This window comes from Pavona decussata, unplaced genomic scaffold, assembly GCF_977016875.1.
Source record: "Pavona decussata unplaced genomic scaffold, jaPavDecu1.1 SCAFFOLD_188, whole genome shotgun sequence".
Classification (NCBI taxonomy): domain Eukaryota; kingdom Metazoa; phylum Cnidaria; class Anthozoa; order Scleractinia; family Agariciidae; genus Pavona; species Pavona decussata.
The window spans coordinates 168,395-191,523 of record NW_028145597.1 but is presented as its reverse complement, the minus strand read 5'-3'; the positions used below and the strand labels follow the sequence as shown (position 1 = coordinate 191,523).

Here is a 23,129-nt window from a genome sequence, read left to right as displayed (position 1 = left end):
CACGGATTTCGAAGAGAAGCTTATTCTGAATTTAAACTACATTTTATCAATATCTTGTAGTTTTTCCACTCTGAACCGTGCGACCCAACTCCCAAGGGACACTGGGTGATTGCAGAGGCACCAGGTTTGTAACGCTTGACACATCTTTGTGTACCTCTCAACTTATTCTGAAACAGATGGAGGCTCAGGGCTTGTGACAATGACCCGACTATTTCCGAATGTCCGAAAATTACTAAAGATAAAGCGAAGATTTCTGAAATTAACTTGTTGGAAGAATTCCTAGCACAGTCAGTGTGATTTGCACGGGCTATTCTTTTCTCAAAATGGATCGGTTATACGAAGCTACTAGATTTTTGATTTGCTCAGCCGTGAAAATATCAATGGCTTGATTGTATGAGATTAGTATCCCAGGCCCCAGTTGTTCAAAGGCCAGATAACTTTATCCGCTGGATAAGGCACTATTCGGGGTCTAAAATATACTTCACGTTAAACGTTGTCCAAGGTTTTCGTACACTCCTAAACTAGACTGTGGTTAGAGTGTGCATATTCGCTTGTACACGACGAAATACTAAAATCTTTGCACAGATTGAAACTGTCGGATAGTGACTTATCCACTGGATAAAGTTATCCGGCCTTTGAACAACTGGGACCAGGACTGCAGGATTTCAGTGAAACCCACGTATAATGTGTTACAGACGTCAGGTACTAAGTATTTTTGTGTTATTTACATAATTATGTATCTCCAGAGAGGTGATGATATACTCGTACCTAGTAGTAGCCATGGTGAAAACTCAAAAATCATAGCAAAGAGTTCGCTCGGTTGTCATAACCAGTCTCCATTATGAACTGTAATATACTGAATATCGTGTTCATTTTCAGCCCGAATAGATCTTTCTGGAGGGTGGAGTGACACGCCTCCGATTACTTACGAGCAAGGCGGGACGGTGCTTAATGTCGCCGTTAAACTGAATGGACAGGTGATGATTTTATTCCTTAACTTTTGAATTGAATTCACTTACGTTACGTGATTGTTTGTGGTGCAATCGTGTCGCCGAAGACTCCTTTTGTAATGTCAACCAAATGAAGTACGCTGTAAATCGACTTTCTTGGAGAGACCCGACACTGAACGCAGTGGGATGACGTAAAAAAGTGGACTTCCTCTACCAGCCTGACCCAGGGTTTTTTTTTTATTATTTTGCCACACAAAGAAATTACAAAGAAGACACAATAGAGTAATTTAAATTAAGTTACAAAGAAAAAAGTGGCGGGGAGACTGAAAGGAAACTAGAAAGCTTATGTGTGATTCGGCCTTCCCAACTGAACTAAGTTGACTACACCGTATATTGTTCGAAAGCCGAGTATCGCTAGTTCACGATCAGAAATTTAACCGTAGTTTCCATCTGGCTCACTGAAAATGGTTTTAATGGCTGATTTTAGGTGAAAAATGTAAGTCAAATGTGAGTGGCAAAAATCCTTTGAATTTTTAACTGTTCATCGTTTAGTGTTAATTAAACTAGAATCAAGTTTACGCTAACCCTGGGTTAGCGTTAGTTAATCGTCCTTTGAACAACTTTGCCCTTGTCTCCGTTTCTGAAAACTGTCGAAAACCATTTCTGGCCCAAAAGACTATTTTATGTGCAGAATGCTCAGCTTACTTGCTTCCAAGGATTTTAGGTTTTCTCTTCACTCGCTTGTTCTCCTTCCAATCGATGTGTTCTTCTTGTATTTGAAGTCTGATAACAGGTCGCAGACTCTCGGAGGAAAGTATGCATGACGAAATACAGAGGCGTGCTCGCTATGTCTGAAGGAGACGAAGTACTGACGGGCTTTTTCTTATTTTTGTAGAAAGTCACAAAAGCCAAAGTGCGGAAAATAGAAGAGTGAGTATCCAATCGCCTCTATTTTTCTTATGTGATTTCTTAAACTCATTAATAATTCACGAAGAGAAAACAGAGCAAATCACTACCATGAAGGAGGTTTTCTTATTTATTTTAAAATTTGGTGAACTTTTGCTTCGATTTTTTCCAAGAATTATTAAATGGCTTAAGAAGTTGTATCGAACACTCGAAAGAGTGTTTCATCCTATTTCCAAACATCTCGAAGTTGGTAAAAAAAAACAAAAAAAAAACAATAAAAAACACTCGGCTGCGCCTCGTTTTATTAACCCACTTCTCAGTGTTTGAAAATTCGGATGAAACACTCCTCCTCGTGTTTGATACATAACTTGTTATTTTTTTGTATCGATTCCTCAATCTTTTTGAAAAATTGTTGTCGCGCGAACGGAGGGTTAATCTGAGCAGGCGTTCTGTTCAGAAGGATGAGCTCGTCACGGTCTGACAAACTCAAAGTGCGTCTGCGCAGAAAACCTTTCACAAAAAGCCAGTACTACCCTGTCACCGGCCTCCATCACCCGCACCTAGCCTGACGTCTCCTTTTCAATGCTGATAATTTTAAGTTTTTCTACGTCTACGTCTACTTGTTTCCCAGCACGTGGCAATTCCCTTTAACTTCTGGCTGTTATACGGAGTTGTGGTCTCATTCACTCAAAAGCCTTTCAGAGAATCACACACCAAGCCGACCACACACTGGCACTAAGGGTGGTCACAGGCAGGGTTACATTCTCAGTGGTTCTTGAAGTCAACAAGCAGTGATAAGGAGTTTGTCTTTTTTAATTTCCGAAACCTGTACAATTACACTATCAAAAGAAATTGCCTTTAGTTCACATTTTACTGCAAGCTGTTGCAGCTTCACTGTTTTATTTCCTTCAATGTTTAACTGAATCAAACTAAATTCGCCCTAAAGTGTCGTTTTTTAACTTTAAATGGTTTTGACGTACTTGTATCAATCATTCCATCTTTAGGCTTGAGATTGTGCTTGTGATCCACTCGGGAGAACACAGTGTTAGAGTTGTGTGCGGTGAGCTGACACACTTAGAAAGCTACACCCAACCAAACGCTCCAGGTATGATAAGCTTGTTTTATCTTCGGTCAGATCTCTAATGAAAGAAGCTTAATAGATACTACATAGAGTATTGCCGTTGGGTCGTGTACATGAAGCCCTCCCGTTTTTTCTTAAGGATGATTCAGAGAAGTTTGTATTTTTGTGGAGGATCATAAAACGTTGTAACAGCTCTTCAATCTCTGACATTGTGCAAAAACCTCTTCTTTCCTCAGGAGCGCTGCTAAAAGCCTGCTTCTGTTTTCTTGATATCGTGACTCTATCTTCAAAGGAAGCGTTATCCGACCAACTGTCGAGAAAGCACCAGGCCGGCTTTGAGCTCCATACATGGTCAACAGCTCCTCAAGGTAGTGGCCTGGGCACGAGTAGCATTTTGGCGGGAGTTATATTGGCCGCGCTTCTACGAGTGACGGGCCGCACAGCGAGCTTGGATTCACTTATTCACGCTGTGTTGATAATTGAACAGATGCTGACCGTCGGCGGTGGCTGGCAGGACAATGTAGGGGGACTGGTACCTGGTTTCAAGATTTCTCGATCCCAGGCTTCTCTACCGTTAAAAGTGGAAGCGGAAAAGCTGGAGCTGAGTGAAGAGACTGTCGACGAATTTATCAAGCGGTTAGTGTGCTTCTACTCAGGAAGGACAAGACTTGCTAAGAATTTATTGCAGGTAAACGGACAGTGTATTTATCAGTGCGCGGTCTGGGGACGAGTTTATAAGTAGAGCGAAACTCATTTTTTTCTGAGATTCAGTTGTCAAAAAATCTGCAGCGGAGAAAATTTGGTTTCTGAATTATTGGCAGCGCGTTAAGAGAAAAGATTCTAGATATCGTAGTTAAGGGACGTTTCTGCTCAAGGAAAGCATACAAGCTCGTTTCAAGTTTGAAGATGACCGCATTTGTATTCAATGACCTTATAAACTTAGCAAGGACCACTGGTACAAACAGGAGCAATTTTCGCTGGATCTTCGTGTGGATCAGGATCAACAATGGAGTGCTAGTATTTTAATAATGTTGCCCAATATTTTTATCCGTTTTGGTCTAAAATAGGGTATAGATTTGAACGATTTTAGTCTGAAAATCAGAAAACGGCTATGAATTCTAGAAACCAGGTCTGAAAAAGGACCGTACCGGAAAATTACATATGTTTGTCTGAAATAGGGTCAGGGTTTGGAGAACTAGCCGCACACCCCCACCAAAAATTTCAAGCCCTATCCCCTTCAGGGGAGGGAGGGGGGGGGGGGGGGGGGAGTCACAAGTACCTGTACCTTTTTGAACGGTATGTATAATAAACTTAGGCTAAAATCGCAAGATGTAGCATCCAGGCTCCATTTGTTCATGGAGTGTATAACTTTATCCAGCGGATCAGTAAAAATGTATTAGCTGGAGTACATATTATCGATTTATCCACTGGATAACGTTATACGCTCTTTGAACAACTGAGCACTGGTTAAAAAGAATCTGCCTCTATAGCCAGGCGAAGGGTACACAGTTAATGTTTTCTCTCTTTTCTCTCTGATTTTAATTGGCTGATAATTCGTTGTTGTCTATTGCGTTTTGTGGACAGAATGTGGTGAGAAACTGGTATGCAAGGTTCCCGCAGATTACTAACAACGCACGAAACTTGATAAACAATGCAGAGGAAGCGGCGAAAGCGCTACGAGAAGGTGTGTTGCCACTTAAGGTTATTTCTTTTTCTTCTTTCTGACTAAACCCGACATCTCCAAATTCCAATTTCATCCGGGAATAACATGCAGCTCCTTATTGGCCTTCTATGTGAATTTCCTCTATTGTATATGATGAACTGAGAACAAGTCACACAACGTAACAGTACTGCAGTAGGTAAGTCACGCTAGTGTCACATTTGTCATAGCCTGCATAACAGTCGTTGGCAAGCGGGAAGCGCGAGACACGAGCGCGGTTCTCACGCTCCGCGCTCGTGTCTCGCGTTTCGCGCTCGATACCAGTCAATGGCAGTATTCAAAAAACGAAAACAACAATCAAATATTAAACAAATAACAAGTGCCTTGGGGAATATAACATGTCTGATGTGGTCAACATGCCTTGTTTTAAGAGTTAATAGTTTCTGCGCAATCGGCACACTAAAAAGCAAAAACATGTCGATTGTAAGTCTTCGTGGTGGTTCAATTAGTTCTCATTTTCATGCAGGTGTTCTTGTTGCCTTTCTTTCCAGGAAACATCGAGAAGTTTGGTGCATGCTGGACTTGTTATCGACATCAGAAAAGCCTTATGGCTCCAGGTGAGTGTGCCAGACAACAAGCGTTGTTTTTTTTTTTTTTTTACCTCTGTCGACAAATTTAATACCAGAACTTTTTTGGTAGAATAATCTGCCATCTCCACACGCTTCCTCCGCACATACGTATTGGTGCAAATCGCGCTAAATTGACCGGTAAAATTTTCGCAGATGATATTTTCTTCATATTCAATGTATCGGTTACAAGAAGTGAGAAAGTGCAAAGCTTGTTTCTTTAAAGGATGTCTTTGTCAATAACACATGCAATTCTAACGATTACCGGAATATAGTTGGTATCCGACAAAATTCTGGTGATTTGGGATAAACCTTTCGGGAACTAAGATAGCTTCAAATGGAAATGGCTTTTAGTTACTCCACAGAGAAGAAATGAATGTGCAAAGCATTTTTAGATTCAGAAATACGCAACCACAGCGTCTAAGCATTATCTATTCTTGCAGACTACTTGAATTGCCCTTGAACTGACATTGATTCATTATAGTAATGTTTTACACTCAAATTAACAGTTGCTTATCCCAATAACGATGTCCACACTGATTAAGGACTTTTGACAAAATGACACTGGCCTGTGTCGTTCATCTTTTAGAACTTTTTGTTTACCCGTTGAATTCATACATATACATATATATAATTTTTGTTGAGGCAGATTTATACTTCAAGCCACCTCAGGGGAACTGGAGATGTAGTAGGGTTACCCTGAACCGATTCCCGGATAATCATCCTCTTTGAATGGAGAAAACCCAGTGAATATTGCCTGTAAATTCCGTATCTCCGGTCTTAATAGGTTCTGAACCGAAGGCAATAAAGGACTTGATGGAAGCACTGAAGCCATTGAGCTTTGGTAGGTTGAATTGTCTGGCTGGTTATCAGTGTTTATTAAGCCATAATTGCCCCAGCCTCCGTTATCGTCAGAGACGAGCGAGACCAACCAGACGGAACACGAAGAGAAAACTTATTGTCAAGCGCAGGAAGCAAGCGCGGGAAAACATGGTTGCGATAGTACGCGCGGTAAAACATGCGGTCTGAAGATGCGCGGGAAAATAGTTAACAGTGGCCCGCTTGGGAAAACATGAAACTAATTGCAAGCGTGGGAAATGTCGTTTCTTTTAGCGCACTTATTCACAAACTGAACATTTTACCTAATTCACTAAAGTTCTCAAACACTGAATCCAACAAGGAAGGGGGATATTTAAAAACTATTCTATAATGGTTCTTCCTCCAGTTACGAATTCTTTCCTTGGTAGTTGGTGTTCAATGGGCTAATTACGTTTTTTTTTTATCTCTCTGCAATGATTTTGAAAAATTTTGTTTTGACTTGTGGTTTCTAAAACTAAGACTGATCTGGTCGCTCATAACAAACATCGAATGTATGTTTTAGCTTCAAGTTCTGGGGACGTTAACCTAGTGACTATTTGTTGTTTCGGCTCCTGATGGGCTCATGTATCCGTTAGGGTTGGGTAACGTAAAACGCTTGCAACAAAGGTTGAGGTATCGCTTGCTTTCAGGTCAAGCTATGGCCGGCGCGGGTGGAGGTGGCTTCATATTTGTCCTCACCAAGGAGCCCAATATGGTGGATGAGGTCAAAGCTGTGATCAAGGAAATGCAGGTTATGTTTCGTTGTCCACATTAATCGTAACGCTTGTTTTGACGACTTCTTCCTTTTCTTTATCTATGTTCAAGGCGAAACGCAGTTGCAATACCAATGTCACTTCGTCTTGCGTTACAGGCGTCTCTCGCCAGTGCAGGCATCACTTGCTGCCTAATGTTGTTGTAGCTTTTCGGGGGGGGGGGGGGGGGGAATGGGTTGGGAGGGGAGGGGGCGCTAAAAGTTTAGTTAGGGAGAGGGGAAGATTCTCCCTCTTTTCCCTCTTTCCGTACCCTTCCCCAGACTTCCTCCCTCTTCCCCTCTCCGGTACTATTGACCCCAGACGGCTGTCCAGATGACATTTTTTTCAGCTCGTTTCATGCAATGTTGGTTTCAGCCTCGGATTAGAAAAAAGTGGTCAGGATGCTAATTTTATATTATGATGGCCGAAAGAAACGTAACGTTGAAACTTTCAAAACGAATTTCGACTTGCAGTTGCCTTAAAATGGCCTCAGTTGACACTTCCTGGACTTCCAGTTTTCCCAGTTCTAATCACAGCAGATTAAGAGTTTTAGTGTTCTTTTTCTTCTTTTGAGTATATGAGAGGCGACGGTAATTTAAAATGCATTGATCGCAAGCTCGTCAAGAAAATAGTCATCACATGATCGCTGTTTTTTAATCGACGGCTAAATCCAACGGTGTTTGAAACAGGCTGAAAAAAAAAAAAGAAAACTTTTCTACGGACGTCTGAGATCAATAGGATTTCCTCTCCTCGCGTTATTGTTAGGGGATCCATCTCATTCCCCAGGAAAATATGCTTTTGCGACCTCTGTTTTCCCAGTGCCTCGTCGGGCATTCCCGTCTTCCTTTCTGGCAATCTGAGGCATTCCTCTAGCCTCTCTACTTCTCTTTGGTGCACACTTGCAGGAATTTATGTCTGGGAGACCGTTTGGATCCGGTGCAGTTAAAATATACAACTTATTTTTTTATTCAAGTTATCTATTCCATCTTTGATCGTTTTTGCTCATCAACTTTTTGTTTCAAAATCGATTGATGACGAGTTCTGCAACAGCAACACATTTGAGTCAAAGTACTTTAGCATACCTGCTAATTGGAGACATAGTAAATACCAAATAAATATTAAGTATAATACAATTCTAGGATACTAATTAAAAAAAAAAAAAAGCAATGAACTTGCTAGTATAGAGTAGTACTAAATCGTCATGGTCGAACGAGGGAAACATTAACTTTAGCGGCTGACGCGGACCTTTTTTCCTCTGCCGGGTTCCAGTTCGATTGGAATTTAAAGCAAAACAAGACAAATCCGGAGGAAAATTCAGAGGCTGAAGGCGACCACCATTTTTTCTCCACTTTTCTTGAATTTTTCACCGTTTGCGTCACGTTTATTCACTTCAATTTTGTATGATTGATACTTTTCAGCCTTCGAATGAGTTCGCTTTCTATGATGTGAGCGTGGACTGGGACGGACTGACTGTAAAGATAGAGGCGCCCTCGCAGTGAACCATGGAACTGGAGTGAATTGAAGAGGGGCAAGAACTGAGGGCATTCTCTTCTAATAGATAAGGGAGTTAGTTGCTAAAGAAACTGTGGTGCTGGCTCGGTGGGGGAGTGGAAACGAATATTTGGCCACCGTAAAGAGATTCGAGGGCTGACGTTTCGAGCGTTAGCCCTTCGTCAGAGCGAATTCTCTTGTAAGCTTATTTAAGCAAACAGAGACTTGAATAAAGCAGCTAAGCAGCTTTAAACCTACATTTTTAGCGTTCTCTATCACTGAAGTGAAACTTCAACAAATTCAATACAACTTGTTGTAATTTGAAAAACTGAATAACAGTAATTGGAAAATGGACGAAATTTGATAAACCATTGAAATTTTAGACGTAAGAACTTTTCTGGTAGTGAACCCCTTCCTTAAGGTCGGTGTCTACTAATACAGAGGTATTTTTGCGCAGTTTATAACTATGCAGGAGAAGCAGATCTGAGCAAGGGCTATTAGAACCCATGGCAGTTTTTTCTAAATTGAAGATTAATTATCTCTGAAAAATGCATGGCTACCCCCAATTTTCTTTACGGATACCAAGGCACTACCTATAGGAAACCCGGGTATCTTAAGATGCGCAGAACGTATGCGCAGTAACAAAAGTAGGCACCGTCCCTATTTGATGGCGAGCGATAATCGTGTTAACATAGGGTATCCGTCGGACGAAAAAAAAGGTAGCTAGCCTAGATTTTTTTTGTTAAATCAGTTTAATTTCGTTGAAAGGTTTTATTAGTTAACCAACGCTGCACCGGGCACAATTCGCGATTTTTACCGATCGCAGCGATTGGCGTATAAAATCGCCTAGTGTGTCACCGGCTTCAGGAAGGAGAATAAAAAGTTCACCGTCGTGCGCTCACGTTCTCCACAAAACCTTGAATTTGGTAATTTCATATCTTTTGGTTGCAAAGGGCGGCAAAGAAATGTACCATTGAAAACAGTAAAACGCACGTGCGGAGCGATTGTTTTTGCTCTGATTAAACCTGTTGTTTTGTGGCGTTCTCCTTGCCGTCGCCGTCGTCGTTACTTACGTTCCCTATTAACAGTTACATAACGAGGTAAGAAAAAAAACTGATGGTTTCTTTATTCCGTTATGTTGATGCCAATATCGACCTACTTATTTTCAATTTTGCAAGAAGTAAAATTGTTATTGCACATAGAATGCTTACTAAGCTTAGCTAGACCCCGTGGGTACAAACTATGGAATGTAGTCCTAGTTAATATTACAAAATTAAAATAAATATCTTTTAAAGTTCTGAACTCTATAGTCTCTTTACCATTTATGTACCGAAGTGCTTAGATCCGGGTTTCCTGATCTTCCTAGCTCTGAGCCAGAGTCCTTGTGAAGCGTTCCTCAGATCGAGTGTTAGCCAAGAAAGCGAAGGAGCAAGGAAGGGTCGAGCAAGTGAACCAGCTAGCGTGATAAGCCCGCCCTCTTGACTATTACTAAGAAAGAGGATCTGAAGGCTATTCAGCATGCTAGCAGCCTAATCTCGGCTAACAACTTCCTGAGCCACTCAATTTTCAGTCTCTGGCTTCCATACACTGCTTTAAGTCACAGTGAAAACAACGCAAAGATAAGGTGCACGCGATTTGTATTGAAACCCCATTCGCATCATGGGGGAACAAAAGATCGACGAAGAGGGGTGGAACTGAATTTAATTGTCTAAGGGGGACGAGTGTCCCAGCAATAAATTTTGGGCTCCCTCAAACACTGGCGAACATTTATGGTTCACGGCTACAACCAGCTCCTCGTTTCAGTAAAAAACAGTAATTATTGGGGAGGAGCATTGCGTGACGACACTAAAAACGGCTGCGTGACAAAATAAAAGTACCGGATCCTGTAGTGAAGGATCTAATCAGCAAAAATACTGTAGAACAAATAATCTAAAAAAGAGCAAGGCTGATTTTGCCCGGCGTGTATAAATTGTAAAAGTCCTTGAATTGGTGAGTTACAAATTATAGTGTGATTTTATTTGCGATCTGTCAAATAACATAAAATATAGTGAAAAATAGCTGAATAATATTTTTACACTTGCGCACCAATGATAGACTTTGGACCTTGATCTTTGGAGGGAGTATGAAAACGTGGCAATCAATTAAAGCAAGTGACACGCTTGCTTTAATTGATTGTTTTATGAAAACGTGCTATGTTTTTGCATTCAACTGAGACGTGTTTAATGGCTGGATCATGGAAACAAGGCCCGTACTTGTAACTTCAAACGGAAGCTATTCAGCCGGTAATCGCGTGGCTTCATTTTTCCCAACGATTCTTTCGCCCGCCCAGTATTTTGAAAATAAGATGATGCTTCATTGCAGCTGCGTATCGGAATACTGTATTTGTGAACTTTGCTCACTTGACAATTTGTTTATAAGTTTAAACGATTTTGATTGGTGTATTCATATGCACGCAAACGCGCGGTAAATTCCAGCCAATCAGCAAGCTTGAAATCGATCTCAAGAGCCCAGGGAGCGAGGGAATCACCATGATTTTCTGTTTGGGTTTATAAATTTTGGCATAGCTTGGCAATTGGCCCGCATTTAGAAGGCCAGCGCCAGCGTTTGTATATTTTATAATATTGCTAAATGCATTTATCATTTTATTGTTTTCAACGAGATTTCATGTAAAGGCAAACCCGAAACCGGCCGAAATCTGCCTAGGCCGGTTTACTGCCGGTTTGCAAACTATTGTTTACATTGAACAATTCAAACAGTGTCACATTTATAGAGATGCTAGCTATAAATTCAGTTATACTGGAATATTGAAAATCTCGGTGATTTTTAACAATCATGGAGCGAGTCGCTTCGAAGCCCTTCGTTTATCACAGCGGCGGCCATTCAAGCGACGCCTTCGAGCGTTTAGCCGAATTCCGTGACAACGGGTTACTTTGTGACCTTCTGATATGCGTGGGAGACAAGGAGATACCAGCTCATCGGGTGATTTTAGCGGCGGCCAGTCCATATTTCAGAGCAATGTTTCTCGGAAAACTCGCGGAAAGCTGTCAAGATCGCGTCGCGCTGTATGAAATTGATGGAGTTGCCGTCGAGTTACTAGTGCAGTACGCTTATCGTGGATTCGTGGAAATTAATGAATTTAACGTGCAATGCTTACTCTATGCCTCTGCTCTCCTGCAGTTTGATGAAGTAAACAAAGCTTGCTGTGTTTTTCTACGTAAAACTTTGGACGTATCCAATTGTTTGGGAATCCGCTCGCTGGCAGAGTCTCTCTCGTGCTACGAACTTTTCCGCGTAGCTCATCAATTCGTTGTTGACCACTTTGGGGATGTGCTTAATCGAGAAGAATACTTGTTTCAGCCCTACGATTCCTTAAAGTCCTTGTTGGATTGCAAGTTTCTTAACGCATCAAGCGAAGAAGAAATTTTGAACGGTGTTTTGACGTGGCTCAACTTCCACCCTTTAGCACGCCAAAACTACGCCCCTTCTCTTATCAAGAGGTCGTGTCTGATAAAAATTACTCCTGAATTTCTGAGCAATAGAGTCCTGAAGGATCCAATCGTGCAATCCAATTATGAATGTCAGCGAATGATCCTAGAAACCCTAGACTCCATACAATCTTCAAATACGCGAGATTTCAATGAATTCAATGGAATTCCTTTGCGTTTACACCGAACTGGACGTGAAATCATGCTGGCCCTAGGAGGGGAGTCTGATGGTGTGACACTAAGCAGCTGTCAATGCCTCGGTTCAGATAGCAACAGTTGGAGATGGCATATCCCAGGAAGGTTAGAGGTCCCTGTTTCGTTAGCCCACATGAACAATGGACGCACTTTCATGACGGTGGCATCAACTGGACATCATGCTTATGTAGCTGGTGGACGTTCTTCTTGTGAGGTGTTAAACTGTGTAGAGCGCTACGAGTGGCCAGGAAATCAATGGTGTCAGCTGTCACCTTTGCATGTGGAACGGATGGGTGCCGGTTCAACTGTCTTGGATAACCAACCTATTGTAATTGGAGGTTATAGTAGAGCAGCGGGCTATCTGTCATCTGTAGAGATGTATGATCCTTTGATGGACATCTGGACATTAATTACACCAATGAATGCAAGGAGGAGCTATCTTGGTGCTGTACAAGTGGCAGGCTCTGTGTATGCCATTGGTGGATTTGGTGGGGAATTTGGGAGTTCAGATGATTGCCTGATGTCAGTTGAATGCTTGGATGTTCAGAGAGGACTTTGGTTTGCTGTATCACCTTTGTCACAGCCACGAGCATACTTGGGGGTAGTTCAGAAAGATGGTAAGGTTATAATGGTTATATTAATCTGAGTGGTAAAACAACAACAACAACAAACAACAAAACGGTCCTTTAAACCTCAGTTATTGTAGCTTCCTGATGTAGTCATGGCCTCTCCTGCTATCCTCACGCTGTCATGTGGTGGCGTGCATCCTATAAGTTGACATAATTTATCCACAAAATTGCTCATAATAAAATTGTTATAATTCATTGTAATTGCTATTAATATCTGTTTAACAATTTTTAAAAGGTAGTTTATTGATTTTCACTAAGAAATAAGTTAAATACAATAATCATGAGGTATGAGATTGCTGGTAAATATTAACACATTGGACAACAAGTCTGAAGGTCACCCATTGGACTGGCTTAGTCTCTGTATGTATCTTGTTGTTTCCTTATACAGACTCTCAGCCCCTCTGTCTATACCAGCAACATACCAATGAGAATAACATACCTGCATTGAAGAGCTTTCTATAATTACATGTATATGATCTGCAGGGGAGAGTACCAGGGTTAAGTTCCACTTGTGTGGGCTGCCTGTGGCTCCTGTGGAGCCTTGTTCAATATAATTATTGAGGATAAAATTGATTTTATTTTGTAGGTTCAATTTATGCTCTTGGAGGCTACAACTCATCATGGTTAAATACAGCTGAAAGACTTGATCCACGTGAGGGAAGGTGGTATGGCATTCGGCCAATGCCATCTTCTAGAAGCAGTGCTGGTGCCAGTGTCATGGGGAACTCCCTTTACATAGCTGGGGGGTTTAATGGTGTAAGAAATTTAAATTCAGTCGAGAGCTATGATACAAGAGCTGGGAAATGGTTGACAGTTCCTCCTTTGCAAAATACTAGGTATGGGATGGCTCTTGCTACACTGGAAATATGAGAAAATGTTTTTTTTGAGGAAAAGGAAGGGGGGGGGGGTGGGGAATGGTGGGAGATGTAAATTAGCTCTGAACTTCCTATAGATCCTACACCCTCAAGGACAGTTCCCGATCCTACCTCATTATAACTCATATAATTTTGTAAAATATGTCATGTGGTGTCACCCAGCTAATTCAAGGCATGAACACTACATATTAAGTACATTATGAGGGGTATAGAATGGTAAAATCCGAGACCCGCCGAGACGCCCAGACCTTCGTTTAAAATCCGAGCCCGAGACGTCGCGATGCATCACATGTTTTTTACTAACACTGCCGAAAAGCATAGTACGGCAATTTACGAGCAGAATTCATCCAAGCTAACATGTTTCACAGAAGCTGCAGAAGCGATTGCCATGTTGAGCCGTTCAGTTTTCAAGATTATTGTTTGTTGTCAGTTTAGGACGGTTTATTCAGACTTAATTTTCGCTTGGTTTGCGAGACTCCGAGATTCAAATTTCAAAATGCGAGATTCCGAGACCAGCTTTATTTTTTCGAGCTCGAGATTCCGAGACTCCAGTTTGAGACGCCGAGATTTCGAGACCCGCCTAAAATTTGCCGAGACCCATTATTTTTGAAGGACCATTCTATACCCCTATTATGCAAATGTAACAAATTTCTTCCCTTCCCACCACCTAGTGGGAATCCTGCTCCCAACATTGCATGTCCTGTCACTCAAAGACCTCTCACCCCTTCATTCCAAAATGCACCCTTCTGTCGCCATTCCTTCCCAGTAAAATGGGTATCATCAAGACTGCTTGGTCCCTATGAGGGCCTGGAAGGGAGTGTATTTGGCTATCAAGGGATCAGAGGGGCTGGGTTAAAATCATCAGAATTAAACCCACACAAAGGCAGTTTGATTTTGTTATACTCTGGGAGTTGGTTGTTAATGCCTACTAAAAGCTTTTGGCCAGACATCCTGGTATCATATATATAGCTGTGGGCACAGCCACTTGGCTGAAGAATTATTTGTAAAAGAACCCAAGTCTGTTGTAATTTCTTTTCCCTGGTGGAACATGAACCTAGGACTCCGCTTTAAAGTTTTTGGCTATGATATAACCAACATTCATGTATGACTGGAGCCATAAGTGTGCTGTGCAGTTGTTTGCAGACTCTCTTGCTCAAGTGTCTTGTGCTAGGTTGTACAGTAATATTATTGTGGCACAAGACACTCACAGAAAAGACAAAAGGCAACCCTACAGTGCACTTACCCTAATTCAGGGTAGTACCAAGTTTACCAAGTTCCAGAGAGTGGCCCGCAGGTACCACGAGAGCTAATCTAGGCAGGCCAGACTAACAACTATTAAAGGATAAAATTAACTTATTATTACAGTTATCACAATCAAAGACAGAACAAATAGAATTAAGGGGAGGTAAAGAAATCCCGAGTAAAATTAACAAAAAACAAAAATATTAATGAGTTGCAACTAATTGGCGAGACCTATTTTCTGTACTATAATAGGCGTTTCAACGTAAGGTAGTTGTAATTCCTTGTTTTTTTTGTTGTTTTGAAGGGGCTTGGGGATGGAAGAGGAAGGTTTGTGCCAACATTTTTTTTCAATAATTGAAGGGTTTCCTTCAAGCCAGGTGAGGGGTGTAGATCACTTTTTTTGTCTAAAAAGTTGCAAAAATTCTCCAAACGTGCCCATTTTTGGCATGCACTGTGGGTTTTGTGTGCTTAATGTGGATCCATGTTTGCATTTTGCCGAAAGGCTTGAATTTGAAGGATTTTGCCCGAGTATGATAATTATGTTGCATAGTTATTTTTATCAGGTAAGTGTTTATTTGAGCCCCGAGTTATATATTACTTAATGGTTACCCTGGCTTGATTTTTTCTTTCATGGGTCCAACCTTGGCATCAGCAGTTTTTGTGTTTTTCGAATAAAATATCATAGTCAAATTATTAATATTTTAATTTAATTGTTACAGCTGACTGATCGAGTACCATCAAGTTTTGAGGGTGAAAATTAATAATAATTGTTATTTTGATTGCCTTATAATCTGTTGAGACATTTTTAAAAAACATTTTGTGGGTTAGTGGTGTTCCTTTATCCTCAAAAGTGTTAGAATACTGAACCATGATTGATTAATAATGGACATTACACATTAATTTATTAAGTAGAAATTGATATTATACGAAAACATGAATTAATAGTCTGATTTTTTTAATGAAAGACCAGTACATTATTTAGTTAAGGGAAAATTATGAGAATGTATTAATAATGTAAAACTATTATACAAGTGCTGATGTTGTAAACACATGGCTTATTTTCCTGTAATTCACTGGTGTATGCTAAAAAGCCACTATCTCAAATAGCTTGAGGTTTAGTGAGTCATAGTTTCATTCTGATGGCTAAATGTTTAAGGATGTTTGTGCCAAAATCTTATCATTATACTCAGATTTTTGGAAAAACGTTCAGTGCAGTTAGACAGTTATTGACTCAAGTCAGAATGGCAAAAGAAATAAAGAGATCGCCTGCTGGTTCTGGAGATAAACCGAATGGTATCCTGGATGCCAGAAGCTTTTCTTGCACGGTTTCATGGCATTGTCCTTTTGCAGATGGCAATCAGCCATCAGCCGATCCCAAGTTCTCTCAGCATGCAAGAAAAAACCTCTGGGACCCAGGATAATGGTAGACTGTAATGTTTACAGAATCATTGCTGATTAAATTATACAAAATGGGTTAACAGTTTGCTTTACTTTTGTAAGAAAATGGAAATGAACTTGGGCTAACTCTGGAAACCATCATGCTTGTCTCTGTTAATAATTAAGAGAGACAAGCATGATGGTTTCCAGAGTTAGCCCAAGTTCATTTCCATTATTGGGAATCTTTGGAAACCCAAGGGCAGATAATTAGACCAAGCAAATGTGGGAAAAATGAAAAGCAAATGGAAATATTATGCCCTGAATGGCTAGGTGGGTTTGGGCAAGTGAGAATGAAAAAAATTAATTTTAAATGATCGTAGGTAATTGTTTTATTGTATGTAACAAGCTATTTTTAATTAGTCAATGAATAGAAAAGTATGTACATAATTATATAAACAAAACAAAGCTAAATTAAAAAGCAACTTTGATTAAAAAACAGCTAATCGTGCCTCTTTTCAATGTAATTCATAAAAACAATTCAGCTTCTTCATTAAATAACAGTTCTTTACCTATTCAATTTTATATTACTGCTATAAATCTAACAATACCCAAATAACGGCTTTAATTAAATATGGATGAAAAAATAGGCTACCTATTCAAATCAATCTAGTCTTGCTTGCAGCAGCTAATAAATTATGTTAATTGAAGGGCTTGTTGCAAAAGTGCATGCAATTATTAATAATAATTTTTAAGTTCTTGGCCAAGAATAAAAAAAACAAAACCTCCAAGCGAGCCCAGTGTTAGGATGCACTGCAAATTTTGTGTGCTAAACTTGGATCCATATAATTTTGCATTTGCTAATTTCATTAAGGACTGAATTTCTCAGGATTATTTTAACTACACCAAACAGCCAGTACATTAATGAAGAAGTTATGAAAACTCCAATATTTTGGCATTCAAATTAGCCTCAGAAAAATTATGTACTAGTGCTAAAGCATAAAACTCTGAAAAAACTTGGCAAGTTTGGAGTGAGGTTTTCTTTTGTTTCTTTGCCAAAAGCCAGATATGATAATTATTGATGCCCTTCTTGCAGCAAGCCATTCAATATTGTTGTATTTTGATATAGTTATCAATCTATCTAGCAATATATTTGAAATAATTGTCAAAAAGCAGCAAATCTGGATTGAAAAGTAACTTTGATTTGGAATAGCTAATCCAACCTTTCCTTTTCAGCTACTATAATAATATTATTAAATATTACGGATCTGACAATACCCCTAATAGGGAACTCAAGTAATGATGGTGATGGCAATCATACAAAACACTTAAAAAACAAAACAAAAACAATCAAGTGTCGCTTTGAATATGCATTTTTCACCACGTCACATTTCTTGGTACAGCTGTAGCCTGCGAACGCAGATATATTTCTGGCTGTTGCTTTAGCATCTGTGTATGCAAGCTAATTTCTGGGCCACCCTCTGCAAAACAAGTCACAACATGAAATGACCAAATTCAAAGTTTTGCAGAGAAAGTGAGCACATAATGGTAAAGTTTCCATTCTCTTTCTTAACTTGAATGCCGTTTTTACCAATCTAGTTCCCGGGTAGTTGAGCCACATTCTACCAGTTGAATGAATATTTGGAATAATTTATTGAAAAGTTGCACTATAATAATTTATATTTTTCAAGTGATGTTTTGGTTGGCATTGCCGTCGCTTATGCTTAAGTTCCCCTATGTAGTTTCAAAAAATATCACAGCTACTATATTAAATAATGATATCAATACAAGCTCATTTTGTGGATCTAACAAAACCCTTAATAATAGCATGATTTTCAAATAAAATTATTGATAAAGGCTATATATAAAATCAACCTACATGTAGATGTAGTCTTACTAGCAGCAGCACTCAAAAATATACATGTATGTAGCTAATTGAGCACTCTATCTTGCATGTAATTTATCAAAATGTTTGAGTAATCTGCTGTTAAATTTAATAAATACATTCTAATTGGATTTCATATGCTATGAATCTATTTAGCAAATGTGTAAAACAAGTCATCCCATTTTAACCCCCCTCCCCCCCCCCCAGCAATAACACAACTAATCAGAACTTTAACAACATCTAACCCTTCAAGCCCTCCACAGTGACCAACATTTAAATTCTCCCAACAATATCAGTGTTTAATCTGTCATACAGGTCACGAGAGGAAACAAAATGATCACCAAAAATGTTCTCAATAAATTGATGTTACAACAAATTCTTCCCAACTAGTTCCATAAGAAATGGGGAAAACAACGAGGAGAGTACTGGAACTTCATTGGAGCGTTAAGTTTATAATACTAAGTACCGTCCTGTTTACACTTGACAAAGTTTTAGTTTGTGACCACTTTTTGATGACTCTTTGATGGCTTCAAATCCAAGAGCCATGGAACTTGGAACTTGAAAATAGAAATTAGCATCACATTTATGGAAAGGGACAAATATCAGATTCACATCAATTTTACATGTTCCTCAAGAGAACTAATGGTTATGAAAATTGAGTAAGATAATTTACAGGTTTGTAGCTAACACGAAACTACATGTATCAGAGTATGGTAGAAATGTGAAGCAGCAAATGGCAAATGCAGGAAAAAGAATCATGGTCAGTCATTTCCTGTACATGTGATGCTAAATCTATTAACTCCAACCTCACACAGCTCTTGTGTTGACTGACCACTTAAATACTGTGCCTTTCAAAAACATGCAAACTCTGAACTTTAACCCATCTAACGAATATTGTTTTACTGCCATCAATCAAAATTGAAGGGCTGGATGCATAACTCCCTTATGTCGAATGTTGGACCGTTTTCTTTTTTCGGATTTGTCTCAATTTTTGCATGTGGGCTTCATTTTAGTCAACAAACATTGCCCTGTATTTTTTCGCTGGTTTGCTCTTTGTTTTCGAGAAATAACTTGTGCAAAAAACTCAGTTTTCTTAGCGGCATCTTTTGGAGATCTTTTGTTGAATGAGAAACAAAACCTTTTGTTTCGCTTAACAATGAAGTCAGTGAAGCGAAGTGTGTTGGTATAACTGAAGCGCTTTATTATTGACTGACCACAAAAATATAAACAGAAACCAACAAAGTGTATCGAAATCTGCCAATCACAGCGTTGGAATGTGACTTTTTGAACCCACTGAGCCAAACATCTTAGTTTTCTAAGAGGTCCGCTTAGCAGATTGATGACAGTGGAAAACACAATGGTTACATGTAGTTAAATCTTGAACTTCGGAGTCTGCATGTTATTGAAAGGTGCAGTAAAGGAAACCATCAGAAAAGTGTCAAACAGATGTCACAAATTTATCAAAAACTTACAAAAAACTTTGCCAAGGGCAATGGTGTGATGTATGACATTGTAATGTTTTTTTTAAAATTAATATTAAAAGATATTTGGTTTTATCCAGTGAGTTGAGAAGGTAATTTGACCATCATGTAAAGATTCTATTTCTCAAATCTCCTTATGGTGGCCAAATTACCTTTTAATATCAACTCAGTCCACTCCGTGCCAATTCAGCACCACAGTTTATTTAGAAACTATCCCCCTTAAATAATCTATTTTTGAATTTATTAGTTTGAGTGCACACAGCAATGATCACTGTCTTCATTACGGCTGCCTTAAACAAGTGCTCAAACAGTCATTATGAGGGATAATGTTTCATAAAATTGTGTAACTTAAGGCAATTTTGCACTGGGCATTGTTTTGTGCAACTTTTGCTGTGGCATTGAGAGATAAGTAGCTGGAAGTATGTCACACCATGCAACCCTTGAAATCATGCTGCAGTCAGGGTTCGTACCCTTTTTCAGAAACAAATTTCCAGGACTTTTCTAGGTCGCAGAAAGTTTCTTCCTATCTGGCTGCTTTTCAATGTATTTCAAGAAAACCTTATCACTTGAGTTTACAGATTTCCAGGACCTCTTACCATATTCAAGGAATTTCCAGTCCTGGAGCACTTTCCAGGATTTCCAGGACCTGTACGAACACTGTGCAGTCAGATACCCTGCAGAAGAAGTCAGTGCTACTTTCTACTACTTTCTGCACATATTGTGGCAAAGCTGCAGCAAAGATTTCAAACGTAGTGTGGTATAACATGCTCCCTGCAGAAAGTTCTCAAAACTACAATAGTCTATTTTTACGAGAGACATCGGTCTGGTGACATCTTTTGGGACCCAGTGGCAGATAGTCGGGGCAAGGGAAAGTCAAAAATGAGTAAAAAAATTTCACTGATTTTTTTTTCCCCAACCAATCCCTGGGTCTCCCAAGGATGGTCTGGTGTAAATTGGAGGGAAACAAGAAAACCCCTTTTAATGGGTCAACCTGTTAACTCAAACAGATTTTTTGAGACTGTTTGGTAATCAGATTAAAAGGATGTCACGGTATAGTTTTTCATTGAAAACGGAGAGTGCCCAAGACTTTGTCTAAATTATTTATATGTAAGACAGGATTTGAACACAGTGGCCATAATATGAAGAAACAATCACCTTCCTTCCTTTGAGAAGATCAATTCCAACTGGAGTTTTCTTGGTTTCAAATTTCGCGATGTATGCACCATCCAGCTTAAAGACATGTACACAATGGTTTTCACTGTCACAAACCAAAATGCGATCATTTGCCTTGTCCGCAGTTATTCCTCTGGGGCATCTGAATTCATCTGTAGCATTTCCCACTCTGCCAAACTGTCGAACATAGACTCCACTAGGATTAAAGACTTTGACACAGTTGTTTCCTCTATCGGATGTGTAAAATTCACCTTTGTGGTAAACAGTGCCTAATGGCTTATCAAATCCCTCGGGACCCCGCCCTCCAAATTGACGCAAGAATGTCCCATCAAGAGAAAAGATCTGGACACGGTTATTTTCAGAGTCAGTCACAATAATGTTATCAGCGGCATCAACAGAAATGCCCTCTGCCCAGCCAAATTCACCCTCATTTGATCCCCTCCTGCCAAAGCTCATGAGAAAATGTCCAGTATTGTCAAAGATCTGCACTCTATAATTTTTGCTGTCTAAGACAACAATTTTGTTGTCTCTGGTGTAGGCTATTCCAGTTGGACCAAGGAACTGTCCGTCGGCAGTTCCCTTCTTGCCAAATTTAAATAAAAACTTTCCACTTTCATTGAAGACTTCAACTCGGTTGTTAAAGTAATCGGCAACAGCAATGTTTCCTTGGTCATTTGAAGTGACACCCCCGGGGTTCTTGAAATTGCCACTCCTCGTTCCCTTGTGTCCAATCTTCTTGATGACTTGCCCAATTAAGCCAATGTTGGGGGCATCTATGGAAGATCCCAAATTTGAGGGCGGGCTCTCAGTAATTTGACTTTTAAGTTCGCCGATACATTGTTTCTCGAGGTTCATTTGTAATTCATGGTTAGGAAAGAACTCTAGCTGTTCCTCGCATCTGCATCTCATTTCTTTTGCATCTTCAAAATTCATCAGCCTAACTTCTTGTAATTGCTGGGTAAGCACCTCTGTCATGTCCGTCAATTCTTGAACGTCTCCTTTTTCGAGAACATCCTCGGCTGCTTGGATACAAGATGACGCATTCGCCATCAGAGTAGACAAGTTTTGTCGCTGATGCCGAAGCACCTTCTGTTTTTGGCTGTAAAAGTCTTCGACTTCCGCACAAAGTTTACTCTCCTGGTTCCTGATCAGTTCCATAAGTACGTTAGTTGTGAAGTGAATTTCTTCCTTAGACTTACTCCAATTCACTTCTAAGCTTTCCAAAGCGCGATCTAGAATGGTAAGCCTTTTATCCATTTCTTCCACGACAGGCTTGCTTTGATCCAGTGATTTCTGAACATCGAGACGTTGCTGTCGGCCGGGGGTAATTTCGAGAAACTTCATAAGCACATTGTTCGTAGGAAGCGCGCTAACACCACCAAGGGGCAGTTGTGAAACTCGCCTGCACGTTGGACAACGGATGACTTCAGGATTTGATCGAGCCATATTGTCCAGACAGGCCTTGCATATGTTGTGAGCACAGCTGGGAAGACATTTTGGTTCTCTAAGTTCCTCCAGACAGATCGGGCACGAAAGTTCTTCGGTAAAAACCCGGGCGAGATTTGCCGCTACAATTGTGGCTGACAGTCGCGAGGCAGCGGCCATGTTAAAGGGTCGTTTCTCTGGTTTTGTCTTTTGGGAAAAAACGACGAACGAACTACGAACTCTACGAAGAATTTATCAACAGGAAATTTGACACAAGCAGAAAATGAAAGCTGATCTGAATATGCCATAAAAGTCGCCATAAAAATGAACAACGTTTTCGAGAGGGACTGAGTATTAGTAGCGGGGAACGCCTGCTCGAAATTGATGGTCAAAAGTGACAGCGTAGGAAAGGATGTTCCGTCAGTCAGTCCGTTGGCCATTTTGGGTAATTCAAGCGTGGTCAATTATTGCGAACTGACCGTGTTTCCTTCGGAAATCTTTGCGTATCCTCATTCTAGCTTGGTCCCATTCTTCCCGATAGATGACCGTGCCTAAATTATTCAAAATGGCCGCCGGTTATAGCAAGATCGGAGCTGCCACACGAAGGTAACACCTCTATTTTCATGTTTTATTCATAATAGATGCGAGGGTACAGTCGCCCTCACTGCAAACTGGCTTCTCGGTCCCTAAGATCCTAGTCATCCTTCGTGAGTGGAAATGACAAATGTTTTCCCTAGACCCATTTTACAAATTGACGATGATCAGGATAATTTCGGGATACCGATAACATTGTCAAGGTTGCTGTCGATCACAGCAACTGGAAACTGGAGATTTTAAGATACTATTGACAGTCATGATGACAAGGGGATGTGGGAAACCGTGGCCGGCATAACTAGCCTGCGAGCAAGCTCTCGGGGAAGAGGGGGGGGGGGGGGGGGGATGGGTTTGGCGTAACTGGCGCGTTTTGAAGCAGCTTGTTATAACCTGAATCCTTGACACGTGCCAGTTTTTCCCGGACAGCCCCTCCTCGACGAACTCCAG

The 23,129-nt window shown here is 40.2% G+C and overlaps 3 protein-coding genes across 4 annotated transcripts in view; 2 read left to right on the top strand and 1 right to left on the bottom strand.

The window, feature by feature from the left end:
* Positions 1 to 9,626, top strand: part of LOC146462419 (L-fucose kinase-like) — a 28,077-nt gene extending 18,451 nt beyond the window's left edge. The window contains exons 20-29 of the mRNA XM_085085644.1: positions 61 to 124; positions 880 to 977; positions 1,846 to 1,880; positions 2,861 to 2,961; positions 3,174 to 3,625; positions 4,522 to 4,621; positions 5,149 to 5,214; positions 6,011 to 6,067; positions 6,732 to 6,832; positions 8,252 to 9,626. Of these exons, the coding sequence (XP_084941770.1) occupies positions 61 to 124; positions 880 to 977; positions 1,846 to 1,880; positions 2,861 to 2,961; positions 3,174 to 3,625; positions 4,522 to 4,621; positions 5,149 to 5,214; positions 6,011 to 6,067; positions 6,732 to 6,832; positions 8,252 to 8,332 (1,155 nt within the window). The 3' untranslated portion in view covers positions 8,333 to 9,626. The remainder of the gene's footprint in view (positions 1 to 60; positions 125 to 879; positions 978 to 1,845; positions 1,881 to 2,860; positions 2,962 to 3,173; positions 3,626 to 4,521; positions 4,622 to 5,148; positions 5,215 to 6,010; positions 6,068 to 6,731; positions 6,833 to 8,251) is intronic.
* A 994-nt stretch (positions 9,627 to 10,620) lies between these two features.
* Positions 10,621 to 16,223, top strand: LOC146462418 (kelch-like protein 20). Of its 2 annotated transcripts, XM_085085666.1 has the most exons (3): positions 10,621 to 12,621; positions 13,220 to 13,469; positions 14,652 to 16,223. In XM_085085666.1, exons 1-3 carry the CDS (start codon positions 11,157 to 11,159, stop codon positions 14,677 to 14,679), a joined length of 1,743 nt encoding a protein of 580 aa, XP_084941792.1. In that variant the 5' UTR covers positions 10,621 to 11,156; the 3' UTR covers positions 14,680 to 16,223. The 2 variants fall into 2 exon arrangements, with proteins under 2 accessions (XP_084941792.1, XP_084941791.1); XM_085085665.1 differs by lacking the exon at positions 14,652 to 16,223 and having other exon boundaries at positions 13,220 to 13,690.
* A 278-nt stretch (positions 16,224 to 16,501) lies between these two features.
* On the bottom strand, positions 16,502 to 22,689 carry LOC146462417 (uncharacterized). Its single transcript, XM_085085671.1, has one exon. It carries the CDS (start codon positions 22,266 to 22,268, stop codon positions 20,592 to 20,594), a length of 1,677 nt encoding a protein of 558 aa, XP_084941797.1. The 5' UTR covers positions 22,269 to 22,689; the 3' UTR covers positions 16,502 to 20,591.
* Between the last annotated feature and the right edge of the window lie 440 nt (positions 22,690 to 23,129).